Source organism: Theropithecus gelada, chromosome 15 (assembly GCF_003255815.1).
Source record: "Theropithecus gelada isolate Dixy chromosome 15, Tgel_1.0, whole genome shotgun sequence".
Taxonomy (NCBI): Eukaryota; Metazoa; Chordata; class Mammalia; order Primates; family Cercopithecidae; genus Theropithecus; species Theropithecus gelada.
The window spans coordinates 35,694,306-35,710,764 of NC_037683.1; the positions used below are offsets into that span (position 1 = coordinate 35,694,306).

Sequence of the window (16,459 nt, forward strand, 5' to 3'; positions counted from 1 at the left end):
AGCCTCTACTAAGTAACTGAACAAAGCAGAAGGACTAAATTTAGTTTTGAAAAAAATGGTCAACAAAAACATGTATAGAGTGGGTGGGAGATGGTGTATGAATATGGCAAAATGTTTCAAAATAAAAAGATAGAGAAAAAAAGGAGTTCTGCTTACAGCCCTCTCCCCTGGAATTAATGAAAACATACACTGACTCTCTTTTTCTCAGATACCACTTCACCTCTATAAAGCCCATATCTCATCAGTGCTTGGGCTCAATCTTATAACAACTGATTTGTAAAATCTTGGAACATTTGGCTTCTGTTTCTCCTCTTTTGGGAACCTTAAGATACAGAGGGCTATGAGGACCCAGCAAACAGGGCAGGATTAGTATCCTACCCTAGAAAAGGCCTGATGCGGAGTGAATATTTATATAAACAAATTAAACAAAATTAATTATAAACTTGTGTCAATCTGTCAGATTCCCAGACTTTTTAAAACATGCAATAGGATGCGTCTCTCTAAGAATGAGGAAAGAAGAAGGAAAAAAAAAAAAAACAGAATGAGGCCAAGAGCAGTGGTTCATGCCTGTAATCCCAGCACTTTGGGAGGCTGAGGTAGGAGAATTACTTGAGGCCAGGAGTTTGAGATCAGCTTGGGCAACACAGTGAGACCCTGTCTCTACAAAAATAAAAATATTAGCCAGGCACGGTGGCACACGCCTGTAGTACCAGCTACTCAGGAAGCTGAGGCAGGAGGATTGCTTGAACCCAGGAGTTCAAGACTGCAGTGAGCCATGATTGCACTACTGCACTACTGCACTACTGCACTCCAGCCTGGGCAACAGAATAAGACCTTGACTCTGAAAAAAACAAAATGATAGAAAGTCTAGGAAATAACCACTCAATAAGCATTTATTCTGCATATACAAATGCAAGGTTTATCCTAAAAGAACTGAAATGTTCTCAAGAGAGAAGGAAATAATGGGCATGACGGAGCGAAATCATAGGCTCAATTTCATGGGCAGCTAAAACAATGAAAAGAACACAGACAAGAAAGACTGAAAACTGACCCTCACTTTGCCATGAATACTCCTTACCATCATGAGCAAGTAACTTTTTATTCCCTGAGCCTCAGTTTCCTTATTATCACAAGGATAGAATTAGAGGAATCTCTAAAGCCCTTCCTCTTCCAAACTATTATGTTTCTAAGGGAAAGCAGATACAAAGTGCAATTTTTAAGAATATACTTGCAGGGAGAGGTTCACACCTGTTTGGTTTACTACAGTGTCTGAGAATAAATAAAGCAAAACCAGATTAAAAACAAACGAATTTAACTGAACTACATACTTAAAAATGGTTAAAATGGTAAATATTATGTTAGGTACATTAATAGGTAATTACCACAAATTAAAATAAAGAAAGGAAACAGACTTAATAGAAAGTCATTTGGATCAGGTAACCTTATGGTAATTTTTTGGCATATTGTTCTTCTTATATCTGTGATCCCAGCAAAGAACAGCCCACCAAACAGGTGACTAAATAGTGCAGTGAATCTCTCACTCTGTTCTGCATGCTCAGCAATAGTTAATGAGGTAGAAACATCATGCCCTGGGAAGTAAACCAATGCTATAAAATAGAAAAGGTCCTTCCATGAAAGCAGTCTGAAGGGACAAACTATGAGATGATGTCCCCTAAATCCAACTCTAGTCCAGATCATTCTCCAAGATTCCAACTCTGCATTTCCAACTGCTTCTCCTTACTCACAAATTCTACATGTCCACAACTCATTTTCTCATCCCACACTTCCCTTTCCTCCATATGCTCTGTCTCCATTGGTGGCACCACTTCTAGATGGCACACACAAAATACCAAGTGGAAGACTGCAATCTCCTCTCTCCGTGCTTCTGCCCCTCACCCTAGCTTCCTGAAACCACACTAGAGGAAGAGGTAATGGCAAGCGATTTGGTCAGAGCCTGAGATATTGATGAGACCATGTTTCACTGGCAAGCGAGGTTACTGTGTCCTACAGGTCCATGTTCTAAACAGCTTTTTCTGTTGTCCTCAATTCCAGGCAACAGAGTGGGGTCTACCTCTTGAGGCCTCCGCTTCTCCCTCTTCTCTTCTGGGTTCAGTGCTGCCACTATGTAATCTTAAGACAGTTACTGAGCTTATCTCTATGCCTCTGTTTCCTTCTCTGTAAAATGGGAATGTGATAACAACAGTGTATACTTCCTTGAGCAGGTGTAGGAATTAAATGAGTTTCTATGTGTCAAGTGCTAAGAACAGTGTCTAGCTCACAGTAAACAGCAATAACTACTAGGGTAAGTAAGTTGTAGGGGATCTCTGTATCTTCTATTTTCCATGGTAAGCACTCTTGTTAGGGCCATCCAGCTGCCTCCGTTCTCGCCTTTGTGTGGTAAGCTGATCTGGGCAGATTTCATCCAGGTAGATCTCCATTCTCTTTTCTTCTCTTTTTCTGACAAACACCTCTCCTTGAGACAGAATGAAGTCAGACCATCCTAGATAGGAAGGAACTTTAGCCTTTTGGGCCCAAGCTTCATTCCACAGGTTACTTTTACCAGGGAGTAAGTTACTGGGCATAATCAGGTATTTACTAATAAAGTGGTGCTTTATTTATCCATCCCACTCTTGTTTCATGATGTGTACAGAAACCGTGGTTGGGAACCTACCAGGAGCTGGGGTGGGATTTGAGCTGAGAAACCTATCCTGAACCCCCAACACAAAAACCTCTTAGTCATCCTTGATCTATCTCTCCCTTGTCTGCAACACTGATAATACCATTGATAAATGTTATGGATCCAAATTCTTCAATCTCTCTCTTCTTCTCTTTTAGCACTTCTTTATTTCAGGTTTTTCACCTCTTATCTGGACCATTACATCAGCCCCCAAAGTGATCTACCTGAAACCTCTTTCCACCTTCCAAGCCATCTTTAACATTAGCTGCCAGGACCAGCTTTCTAAACCCACTCTTAACACTTCTTGCTCAATACATTTCAGTGGTTGATATTTTCAGTGGTTGATCTTTTCAGTGGTTGATCTGTACCTATAATAATGGGTCTCAACTTTGGCTGAACATCAGGTTTGCAGAGATTATATGAGAACCATTGAGGTAGGGCTGAGGAATTAGGGTTTTTTTTTTTTTTTTTTAGAAAAGATCCCGGCTAATTCTAGGCTGGGCACGGTGGCTCACACCTGTAATCCCAGCACTTTGGGAGGCCGAGGCATGCAGATCACTTGAGGTCAGGAGTTCGAGACCACCTGGCCAACATGATAAAACCCCTTCTCTACTGAAAATGCAAAAAGTAGCCAAGAGTGGTGCTGGGTGCCTGTAATCTCAGCTACTCAGGAGGCTGAGGCAGGAGAATCACTTGAACCTGGGAGGCAGAGGTTGCAGTGAGCCAAGATCGCACCCTGCACTCTAGCCTGAATGACAGAGCAAGACTCTGTCTCAAAAAGAAAAAACAAAAGAAAAGAAAAAAAGAAGAGATCCCAGCTAATTCCAATGTACAGCTAGGGCTAAAAACCACTCGTTTACTCCCTTAATGAAATACACAAATTTAGCAGTGCAATGTTACAAGTAATTTTTTGGAGCAGAGTAAGTATATGCTCAGTAATCCCAAAATAGTGATGAAAGTTCAAATGTAGAAGATAGCACTTAAGAAGGCTGAGAGTAATTTGCTTTGAAAAACACTCTAGGCCGGGCGCGGTGGCTCAAGCCTGTAATCCCAGCACTTTGGGAGGCCGAGACGGGCGGATCACGAGGTCAGGAGATCGAGACCATCCTGGCTAACACAGTGAAACCCCGTCTCTACTAAAAAATACAAAAAAAATAGCCGGGCGAGGTGGCGGGCGCCTGTAGTCCCAGCTATAGGGAGGCTGAGGCAGGAGAATGGCGTAAACCTGGGAGGCGGAGCTTGCAGTGAGCTGAGATCCGGCCACTGCACTCCAGCCTGGGCGACAGTGCGAGACTCCCTCTCAAAAAAAAAAAAAAAAAAAAAAGAAAAACACTCTAAGTTCTAGACAACTCAAGCATTAGAAAAACCTTGAAACTAAGGGAAGAAATAAAAGAGAAGTACAAATATTGATGAAGAGATGAACATGTATAAAGATTTAATGGTAGAGATGAGTGAAAGATGACAAGATCTTAGAATATTTAAGAACCAGACCATAGGTATCAAAAAATGAGCAAAAAGCTGCAAATAAAGACAGAGAATAAAGGTATGGTTTGAGTACCAGGCTGCAAGATTACTAAGAAGAAACAATCTGTAAGAGAAGCAGGCAGCTGGGCCACTCGATTAAAAGAACATAGCCAGAAAGTTCCAGTTCCTATTCTATCTTTGCCACTTATTTCCAGCAGTATATTATTAGATAAGCTAATATTTAACCTTGCTATAGTTTGTCTATAAGCAGGGGATAAAACCTATTTCATAGTCATTTAAAAAAATTTAAAAGATACATATTTTGTGTGTGTGTGTGTATATATATATACACACACACATACGTACTAAAGTGTTGAGCATAGATTAATGCCCAACAAATCTAAAATTGTTTTAGATTTGTTTTAGAACAATAAATCTAAAACAAAACATTTTGTTAAATGTTTATTTTAAAAGTACTACAGAATGAAATCCAAAGAGGGAGAAATCTTCTAAAAATCATTTAAAACAAATACTCAGAAGCCAAAGAATGCTGAATCTCTGTTGTGCCAGTGAATAGAACTTTGAGATTTCTTTTTTTTTTTTTGAGACGGAGTCTCGCTTTGTCACCCAGGCTGGAGTGCTGTGGTGCGATCTCAGCTCACTGCAAGCTCCGCCTCCCGGGTTCACGCCATTCTCCTGCCTCAGCCTCCTGAGTAGCTGGGACTACAGGCGCCCGCCACCACGCTTGGCTAATTTTTTTGTATTTTTAGTAGAGACAGGGTTTCACCGTATTAGCCAGGATGGTCTCGATCTCCTGACCTCGTGATCCATCTGTCTCGGCCTCCCAAAGTGCTGGGATTACAGGCGTGAGCCACTGAGCCCGGCCAGAACTTTTAAGATTTCTTATTTCTACATGGCAAAATATGATGTTAGCTCAATTCCATGAAGGTAATCCATTAAAAGAATCATTCGAAAACAAATAATGCTAATAATGCTATGCCAACATTTAAAAGTACACACAGTGGGTCTTAATTACCATCATACTGAAATCAACACTATATTAATTACCATTGCATTAAAATGTTTCAGTAAACAAATAACTCCTTAGTCTCAAGTCACTCTCAAATCAGCCTATTAACATTAATGATTGCACTTTCCTGACCTATTTTAGCACAGAAAATCCAAAGCACCTCGGGTGGCATGGTATATGTTTTTGTAAACAATTTTGAAAGGTCAGCTGCTATTTGTCTCAGGGTTACATTCAGGGAGCAGGGAAAGGCTGTGGACTAATTCTGTTATCAAAGAATCTTTCTACGGCAGCATGCACTGGCTCACGCCTGTAATCCCAGCACTTTGGGCGGCCGAGATGGGTGGATCACCTGAGGTCAGGAGTTTGAGATCAGCCTGGCCAACATAGTGAAACCCCATCTAAAAATTCAAAATTAGCTGGGTGTGGTGGTACATGCCTGTAATCCCAGCTACCTGGGAGGCTGAGTCAGGAGAATCACTTGAACCTGGGAGGTGGAGGTTGCAGTGAGCCGAGATTACACCATTCACTCCAGCCTGGGCAACAAGAGCGAAACTCCGTCTCAAAAAAAAAAAATTTTTTTTTCTCCACACGCTGCATAAACATTCATGCATGTCATATTTCAGCTGCCATTCCATTAAACTAAGTAAACTTTTGAGCAATATCTTATAAGTCATTAAGTTAGGAGACAGGTATTTTGACCTTTCCTAAATATCCTAAATTTGGTGAAACTATGCTTTTATCTTTAAAATAAATACTCCTTATTTTACTGGATTTATCATATCTCATTAAAATGTATTGCTTTCTTTTCCTTTGCTCAGAGGCAGAACTGGTACCTACAATTGTGCCTATTAGCCAAGATTACAGTTGTTCTGTGATTCACAAATGGCGCTGGCCTGGTGGGCAGTTAGAGGAGACAAACAGCAAGATTTTCCTAAAGCAACTCTATAAAAGGTATAGTAAGAAGGGGGTTAAAAATACACATGAGTAAGAACAAGGCTGCCTGAGGTAGTGTAATTGCATTTTGAGTTGTAGAAGACTAAGAAAGAGAGAGCAATAATGTGTCTGCAGAGTCCCCTTGAGGAAGAGGAAATGGGGTATTAGAAAACAGCATTGACATGGAAGTGAACAGACCTGGGCTCTGTTCCCAGCTCTGTCATGAACTAGCAGTGTGGCCTTGGGATAGTCATTTCCATCTCTGAGTTTGATGTTTTTAATCTGTAAAATAAGGGCGATGGACCAGATGAGGATTTCCAAGTCCTTTCTATTTCTAAATATCAGTCCGCTTTAAAAATAGCAGTTTTCTATCTTTTTTTCAGCCCAGCACACTGGCAGGAACTCTAATGCCACGGAAGTCTGTGTCAGAAACTCCTGTAGGGCAGAGTGGGTATGCAACTGAATGTGCACACCCCGAATACCTTGTAACAGCAACTCTGCTCCTCCATTCTCTATACCCATTGGAAAATCACCAGGTCCCTTGATCTCTAATCAAAAGATACTACTCATTACAGTAGACCCAGCAGGCAGCAGGGGCCATTGGAAAACCACCAGGTCCCTTGATCTCTAATCAAAAGATGCCACTCATTACAGTAGACACAGAAGGCAGCAGGGGCCTAGGACAGGCAGAAGGAAGAAGGAGAGTGAGCAACCAGCCTCCCATCTAGGAAGAACTATGGAACACGAAGTCTCTGAGAGGAACTGACCGCCCTAAAGATAACCAACAAGTTGGTGTGACTGGGTTGGGTGAATACGTGGGGCTTGTGACTCATGGTCACTGTTTTGCTCACCACCCCATCAAGATCACAATTCAGAGACTTACGTCAAATGATTTGTTTTCTGAAATGGTCTATTGAATGGCATACGAGTCCCAGCTGCTCCTTAATTTGAGCTCAGTTTTCACGTAGAAAAACAAATCAAGGGTGACACAAAATACCACTGAACTGTATAAGGACTTGTATATTCCACAACAACTGCCCTCATTAATCCAATTCCTCATCATTCCCTTGGATCATGAGTCCAGGTTCGGACCATCTGTGAGAGTTTCCTTACCATCCCAATGCAGAAGAGGATGAAAAGCAGTAGCCATGGTATGTCTGTGCAGCTACGGTCCTCCAGCGGCTTCCATTCTCGTTTGGAGCTCTAATTGGAAACACAAAATAAGAGAGTGTTAAATGTTAAGTTTAGTTAAAGTTAGAAGGGTACAAATACACCAGCTATAGCTAAAGCCCTTCTTTGCCAAACAAGTTTCTATTGAACCTTTAAGACACAACTCAAATATTTGTCATCTTTTCTGTGACGTTTATGCTAACCCCCACAGCAATAACTCCACTGGCCCTACTCCCACCCCTCTTCCTGGCCAGGGCCAGTCCTGAGTTCATTGCTTTTTTGGTACCTATATTAGAGTTTTTAGTGGGCTAAATTGTCATTCTTATTTGTTATGCTGTGTCCCAGCAGACTATGAGTTTCATAAGGGAAGAGACCAGGCTTATTTCTCAGCATGTAACATGATGCCTGAGGGTTCATAATATGTACTCAGTGAGGGCTTTTAAAAAATGAATGAATAAATGAATACACTCTTCCAACTTCAGTCTTAATACTAGCTTTTTCTTTGTGTGTCCAGACGCTAAACTTAAAAAAAAAAAAAAGTTAGAATGTGCTGTTTATATATATGTTCTCTTTTAGGAAAGATGCCCATCAAAATAGATTCCTATTCAGGCTGGGCCCGGTGGCTCACATCTGTAATCCCAGCACTTTGGGAGGCCGAGGCGGGCAGATCACCTGAGGTCAGGAGTTCGAGACCAGCCTGGCCAACATGGTGAAACCCCATCTCTACTAAAAATACAAACATTAGCCGGGCGTGGTGGTGGGCGCCTGTAAGTCCAGCTACTCGGTAGGCTGAGGCAGGAGAACCACTTGAACTCAAGAGGCAGAGGTTGCAGTGAGCCAAGACTGTGCCACTGCACTCCAGCCTGGGCAACAAGAGCAAAACTCCAGCTCAAAAAAAAAAAAAAAAAAAAAAAAAAACCAGATTCCTATTCAGGGGTAGATTTTTCTAAATCAAATAAAATTCAGGAAGAAAAAAATCAGTTTTTATAGACAGATCTGTGCAACTCCTAAATAATCCATGTATTTTCATTTTGTTCCTAGAAAATGTTAGTTTCTAGATCAAACACAAAGAATCCTGAACTACAGAACTAGCAGCATTCTAAAAGTTAACTTAAGTATTGACTGGAATACCAATTGCATTTTTTTTTTCTTATTTCAATAGTCTTAGGATTTCGGGTCAGCTCACAAATCCCTTTTAATGGAAATCTAACTGAAATAAGCCCCCTGAGCTTTCTAATGAACAAAAATCCCTGAGTCTCACACCCTCTCCTGGAAAAAGTAAGTAGCGAAGGGAGAAAGAAGGTATCCTTGGGAAACCTATGGGAAAGGTTCCTCTGAGAAGGTTGAGGCCTCCAGTGGCTTCCATGACAATATCCAGGAAGCTATTCGGAAAAGGCTTGTCAGGAGGAAAGGGCACCAGCAGGAGGGGGCTGGAGATAAGGGAGCCCTCTAGTACAATTAGTATATATAGAGTGCAAACAGGCTTAGTTCTCTCTCCCTCTAAAACCACAGTATTGAACTATGTATCTTTGATAACCTGATGAAAACTACAGATTCTTTTCTTAATATGTAAGCACAGGCCGGGCATGGTGGCTCATGCCTGTAATCCCAGCACTTTGGGAGGCTGAGGCGGGCGGATCACCTGAGGTCGGGAGTTCGAGACCAGTCTGACCAACATGGAGAAACCCCGTCTCTACTAAAAATACAAAGTTAACTGGGTGTGGTAGTGCATGCCTGTAATCCCAGCTACTCAGGAGGCTGAAGCAGGAGAATCACTTGAACCCAGGAGGCAGACATGGTGGTGAGCCAAAATCACGCCATTGCACTCCAGCCTGAGCAACAAGAGTGCAACTCCGTCTCAAAAAAAAAAAAAAAGTAAGCAGATATTCACATGATTTTCATAAGAATTTAGGGAATTCAAATCCCAGATTAAAAAACACAACTTTAAAATATCTGCCTATCAACAATGAGGGCAGAGAATTTGAGTTAAAACAATTTCTTCCTAACCCCTAAAGTGTTAACCAAACAAATGCTTTGTTATTGCCTTACACTGTACAATTGTTATGAACAGAACAAAACAAAAAACACAACCAGTTAGCTTGTTCTCAAACACCCACACAGAAAACAAAAGAGCACTAGTTAGTCATGGAAAAAAACCTTACCCTAAGACTCTAACTAGCATTAAAAACCAAGAATGAGTAGGCAGTATTTTTTTCCAGAGCAATGCAGCACTGTCGCATAATAGATGAAGGACTGGTTCTCTCCCTGGCTCTGTCATTAGTTAGCTACATGACTTTAGATAAATTGCTTCATCTCTCTGGGTGGCAGAAAAGAGTTAGTTTGGATCTCTTAGGTTCCTTCCAACTCTAAAACCTATGATCAGGAATGCACTTTTGTGGAAACTGTTATGACTGGAAAAAACTGCAAAATAATTTGACTTAATTCTCTGTATTATTCATACAAGAATGCCTGTATTGTGGTCTGTATTTTGGAAGACAGTTGTTCACAGTGTGAATAAAGAATGTTTCTTTGTATTAAATAATTTCAGTCTTGAATAATACCCATTACAGTAAAACTGCTTCCAAACACAGAATTTGGACCCATCTTTGATATTCATTATATTTACTCTACGGTAATTTATAAAGCAAAAGCTACTTTGAAATGCTATATTTATTTGTCTTAATAAACAGCATGTATGGGGAGGGAAGAAAGGGGAAGGCCTCAGGTTGGTTGAGCAGTTTCTTTATCTCCAACTATTTTCTTAGTATTTTTACCTTAGACCAACATTCAGTTCATTAATGCCTAAATTTTCATCTATAACATAAAGAGATATTTCATTCTTGACCAGCAAAATACAAAGATTCAACATCTCAACAAGTCCATTCAACTTGCTGTGGGCCACTTCTGTGCCAAATACACGTTCTCTCACTGGGAATGAGAAGTGGAGCGAGGGTAGGACTTACATATAAAAGATGTTGACAGAGTCTAAAGCAGAGTGGAATAACAAAAATGATCACCCTCACTTGACAAAGGAACACTTAGCAGAGGAGGGGTGGCTTACTTCACAGGGATGTTCTGAAGAGTAAATGGGAGCACCCGTCACCCAGCATGCACTCAATTCTCTGTTACTACTATTATTCATCAATACTTTTCAGTTAACCCTCTCGCTATTGTTAAAATATCCTTTTACCAAGTGAACTTTCTCACTAAAAAGGATATAAAGAATAGTAAACTCTTTTTCCCTTATACTTACTAAAATTTTGACTTAATGGTGGCATATTTCATTTTAGCTGCCATTGTTAATGCCATCAGTTATTGATTACTATTAATCAGACATTAGACGCAAAGCTTTACACACATTATGTCTTCTACATTCAAAACAGCTGATGTAGGTGTCGTCTGTATTTCACAGATGAGGAAACTCAGGCTCAGAAGTTAAATAATCAGCCTAAGGTTTCACACCTGCACCATCAGTCTTTGACCCCCCTCTCTGTGACTCCAAAGCCTATTCCAATAAGACTATTTTTTATTTACACTAGTTAGTAAAAAGCAATAACCTCAATTAGTTTCTCCTCACATTGAAAAATTTGGGAGCCAACTCAATAATTTTAAATCCTATTGGCACAGGGAAAGCTAGTGAGATGTGTTATGAGCCATGAAGTTTCTCAAGTGAGTCAGAAAACCCAAGAGTTGAAAATTTTTAATAATTCTTTAACAGATTTATCCAAGTGGCAACAGGATTTAATGCTGTCTGACCTAGCAAAAGTAAACTGTTTTGCAATAGCACTTTTTAAATGTGATTTTACCCCTTTCTCAAATTCTACATGAGATTAATACCAGGCTTTCAGTACATGTTAGGTCTCTCCCCTTCACAGGATCTTGCAGTTTAGGAACTAAATAGTACCAAAGTAATCATATAATACAAGCCTTTAGTGAGAGTGATTAAGACCCAGAGAAGGGAAGGGGCTTGCCCAAGGGCATACATTTATATTATCTATGACCGCATTTGATTCCTAAAACAATTCTGTTAATTACTATATACTCCTGACTTTTCTATTTTATAGAATAGGAAAACAAAAATCAAAGAAAACAAGTGGAAAATCTATGTCTGAAACCTGAGTCCTCAAACTGTAGCAGAAAAACAGAAACTATAAGACAGGATCCAGGGATGCTAAAAACAAACAAACAAACATGGTAACAAAGGTGAAGAATGCCTTTCTCAGGCTTATCAGTGTACTAAACACAGGCAAGGAAAATAATCATTACACTCAAAGACAGGTTAACAGAAATTATCCCAACTGAAACACACACACACAGACTCAAAATTTAAAAACCAGAATAGAGCATCCAAGAACTACAGGACAACAACAAATGATGTGGCCGAGTGCCGTGGCTCAGGCTTATAATCCCAGCACTTTGGGAGGCCGAGGTGGGTGGATCAGTGTCAGCAGATCGAGACCATCCTGGTTAACACGGTGAAACCCCGCCTACTAAAAATACAAAAAATTAGCTGGGCGTGGTGGCGGGTGCCTAAGGTCCCAGCTACTGGGAGGCGGAGCTTGCAGTGAGCCGAGATCGCACCATTGCACCCCAGCCTGGCGACAGAGCGAGACTCCATTTCAAAAAATAAATAAATAAATAAAATAAAAAACAAATAATGTGACATATGTAATTGAAATCCAAGAAGAAGGCAGAATGAGGCAGAGGAACTATTTGAAAAAAATAATGACTGCAAATTTTCCAAAAATAATGACAGATATCAAAGCGCAGATCCAAGAAGTTCAGAGAATCCCAAGCAGGATAAATATAATACACAAACACACACCCCCTAGACCTATTATACTCAAACCCTTGAAAACCAAAGATACAAAGATCTTCTTGAAGGCAGCCAGAAGGGTAAAAAAAGACACATCACATACAGAAAAACAAAGATGACAGCAGTCTTCTTGTTAGAAACTATGAAAAGTAGAAAACCACAGAACGACATCTTTAAACCGCTGAAAGGAAAACGAAAAAAAAAAAACTACCAACCCCAAATTCTATGCGACAGAAGATATCTCTCAGACATGAACACTTTTCAAACCAAAAAACGTGACAGAATTTATTAGCCACAGATCTGAACTGTAAGAAATGTTAAGGAAAGTTCTTCAGGCACAAGGAATTGATACCAGACAAACTTGAAGGTACAAAAGATTTAAAGATTTTCAAAAATGGCTAAAATGAACGTTTGAGATTTTCCATAATAAAAAGTTTTTTAATGTTTTAAAGTGTGTGAATATATTCCTATAACAATATCCACAGTACATGCATTTTTTTGCACACATATACAAGGTTAGTAATCTAGAAGGCAGAATTGTAATTTCTAATACTACTACTGGAGAATTAAAGAACAATTCTAAGTCAGACCACAGCTGGCATATACCTCCTGTTTGTACATTTATATCCTTAAAGTTAGGGAGGAACAATGTGTAACACCTTCACATGCCTTCCTATATTTTGTACGGCATAGATATCTAATTTTTTAGCTTCCATGGTATCTCTTATAGAAGTCATAGTACTACTATGTCTTAGACTCCATATTCACTATGAGCCCTAATAACTAAACTCAAGGCCTTCTAGTGAATTTGATATGCTATAGTAAGAGTGTATTTTTTTTTTTTAGTAAATAAACCTGTAAAATGTTTTAACCTAAATTTTCATGTGACTGCAAATAAAGACACAGTTGTTGAATAAATGTATTTGTAGATAATAGTAAAACACAGAAGTTTTGGTAAGTGATATCTTATAAACAATTAGGTCAAATTAGCCATCACTGTAATATGGCAGTAATATGGCAGGCAGGGTGGGCCAAGGCCAAGGGGCCAATTAAGTAGGAAAAGGTCTGGCAATTATGTATCAAGTACACAGAATTAGGTCAGGCAGGAAGGATTAGGAAGATATCAAAAGATGAGACAAGCATTATCAACGATCCAGATTACATACAAAAAGAGTTAACTAGGTCTCAAATATGGAGGCAGGTAGGTCCAAAACCCTGGAAGTCAGAAGACATCTGGGTAATATCTAAAGGCAAAGACTGAATATTCCTGCTCTCTTTTCATACTCTGTGCTTACTGCCTGTATGACTTTCTCCTAATTAAGACAGAAGTACAAAGCTTCCCAAAAGATTCTTATAAGTAATATAATAAGAGTACTACCTAATGCTGTCAATCTTTCCTTCATACACCAGGTTTTAAAATAATGGAAAATGTGCTATAAAAAGGTTAGAGTCAATTATATGAAGTTGCTTGATTTTCAGAAAATACTCTTTTTTTCCGAGACAGGATCTTGCTCATTCACCCAGGTTGGAGTGCAGTGGCACAATCACGGTTCACTGCAGCCTCCATTTCCCAGGCTCAAGTAATCCTCCCGCCTTAGCCTCCTGAGTAGCTGGGACTACATGCACACATCACCATGCTCCGTTAATTGTTTTTTAAAAATGGGTTGGGTTTCACCATGTTGCCCAGGTTGGTCTCTAACTCCTGGATCAAGCCTTGGCTTCCCAAAGTGCTAGGATTATAGGCATGAGCCACCACACCCAGCTTCAGAAAATATTCTTAAGCATTTCTTTGATTCTTCAAATAAATACTGGGCACCACACAAAATACTTGAGATGCAACAACAAGTAAGACAGCCCCTGTCCTCACTGAGCTCTAGTTTAAGTGGGAAAGACACAAATCAACTACTAGGATAGCGTGAGTGATGCCAAGATAGAGACAGAAAAGGTACTGCAGGAATAGACATGGGGAACATTAAAGAAGCGTTTGTGAGAACTGTTGAAATTACCTCATAAACTTTTGGAGCTTATATTCTGAGGCAAACATTAAAATGATCTTTCAGTGTCTAAAATATAATGTGTTTTGTGCCCCAAAACATTCTAAAAATTCTTGGTTGCTATCGTGGGGAAATATCGACTGCTAAATCAGAATTATTACACCCAGAAATGTTTAGTAGCAAACAGGACATTAAGCTGCTTTAAAAAAAAAAAAATCAGCCATTTCTCACTTCATATCAAGATTTTTTTATACATTAAAGATTTTGTGGCTCCAGTTAGGAAGAGGCCTTTCAGCCTCAGAAATGAGGAAAAATATCTTCCTTTGTTTTCTGACACTTACTGTATAGGGTTATATTTACTAAGCTACTGGAATAATATTTTCATGTAGATGTCACTGGTGAGATTCCTACTAACAATGAGTTAAGTACTATCTGGTCACATATATCTAGAGGTGCTGCAACTTGGAATTTCTGACAGGCTAAAGGACTACATGCTCCTTTGGCATTCCCCCAGACTAGGCTAGAGAACTGCATTCTCCGACATTCAAAGTAACAATAAATAGCAGCCTGGGAGGCTGGTCTCAAGGAAGAGAAGTGGTATATGGGCAGGGTTAAGCCTGCAAACAAATAAGGGACCAACCATTACAGATTCCAATACCATTTGGGATGCCATTTCACCACTACGGCACCACCCATATTCTTGTATTTTTCTAATCAACTGGGAGGTATAAAAGTATTAACTACTAACAAAGTACTGAAGCTTAGAAATTTAAGCACAATCAAGAGTATCCTTCTGACAAGGTTATCAACTAGTAAGGAGAGTTAAGCTGGCAGGCCAGGAATCCCATATAACCTGAAGCCTGTACCTCATGATAAGCACAGGAATGCTATTCCTCCTGTGTGCCTAGATCTTTGCAGCACAGATCCATCGCTGCTACTTTTCCCAGATTCTGATGAAAAACCAGCTATACCTGGGAAGACCAAAGCAAGCTAAGATGTACTCTCATCAAGCACAGAGTTCAGAATGCATCCTTGGGTTGAAATGGGTGATTTGTTGAGTAATCAACCCCTCCCCCAATTTTTTGTTTGAACATCATAGTCTGCACTTCCTGAGTTAGCAGACCATCTCCAAAACGGTCCCACAGTTCCAGCAGCTCTGCTGTAGTTTTCACTGTCCTAACTACTCCCTGACACACCTCAAAAGCCACTATTAGTCACTGAATGCATCTATCTCCAAGGTCACCGCTACATAGACATTTGTGCGATTCAAGTGTGTATGTGGCAAACATTGGTCTGTGAAGACTTTAGTTTGCTCCTGCCAGTTTTACACAGAAACCTCCAGTATTAAAGACAAATAGTTGTACATTCAGAATCTTTAAAGCTCCCTCCAAGGACATACTGCTTCATTAAATTCCCCAATATGCTTTTATTTGCACAGAGTGGTAAAAAAAAAAATAAAAGAGTTGATGTATATCATTTTTGCCACAGTTTTCAATAGAGTGAGCAGACCTGATGAAGTTGAGTGGCAATAAACTATGGCGGCTCTAGCCTTCTGTTCTTAGCATCTGCAAATAAAATCTTGTAATAGGATTTTGAAAGACATTGCCTGTCCTTTGGGAAGGCTCTGTCAAGGATCTGGAGTGCATAACTACTTACGGTTACCATAAGTAATCTGTTTCATTTGCTAAGCCTGGTGATGGAAATTCATTATGGAAAGGTAAAACTAAAAGCATGATTTTAACAGACAGTTAAAGGTAATAAGATACACTGCGTGGAAAGATACAGGATTCTGTGCCCAACTGCTTTTCTTAGTTCATGAACTTTATACGAAAATCACAAACATTCATCCATTTAAGGAGAAAGGGGGAAATGGCAACTAGAGCTGCTTTGTAAGTTAGGTATTTACATAGTGATAGAAAGATCACAGAGAGATAAATTGCCAGTGACTTCATTCTGCCTCCAATTCCCCTAAAAAATAATTGTGGGCCTGTTACAAAGATGTCTCTCTTGCATCAGACTTCTCAATGACTGTCTTTCTTGCATATGAACACATAACAATTACTGGGCAGAGGCCAAGTTAATCCTGCTCTACAACATAGCTAATAACATATTTTACCTCTATTATCAAAGAAAAAATCAAAATTATACAGACAAACCTTGTCTGCAATCCTCAAACAGTATCTCTAACTTGTCTTTCTCCTGAATCAGTGGTAAGCAACCTTTATAATTTAAAATTACTATTTAATTTTTTAAAATTATAGTTTTCATGGGCTTCGTTTTTTTCTTATCACCTCTACAAGGGTCAGAATTTCTTCAGTACTTGATGATACTGAGGACAGACTGATAGACCAAAGCTCTACTTCACACCTCCCATC

General features: G+C 39.7%; 1 protein-coding gene across 3 annotated transcripts in view; it reads right to left on the bottom strand.

Moving 5' to 3' along the window:
• SLC44A1 (solute carrier family 44 member 1) overlaps positions 1-16,459 on the bottom strand; it is a 199,143-nt gene that overhangs the window by 134,470 nt on the left and 48,214 nt on the right. For all 3 annotated transcript variants that reach the window (XM_025359139.1, XM_025359138.1, XM_025359140.1), the window contains exon 2: positions 7,218-7,307. In XM_025359139.1, coding sequence (XP_025214924.1) covers positions 7,218-7,307 — 90 coding nt within the window. The remainder of the gene's footprint in view (positions 1-7,217; positions 7,308-16,459) is intronic.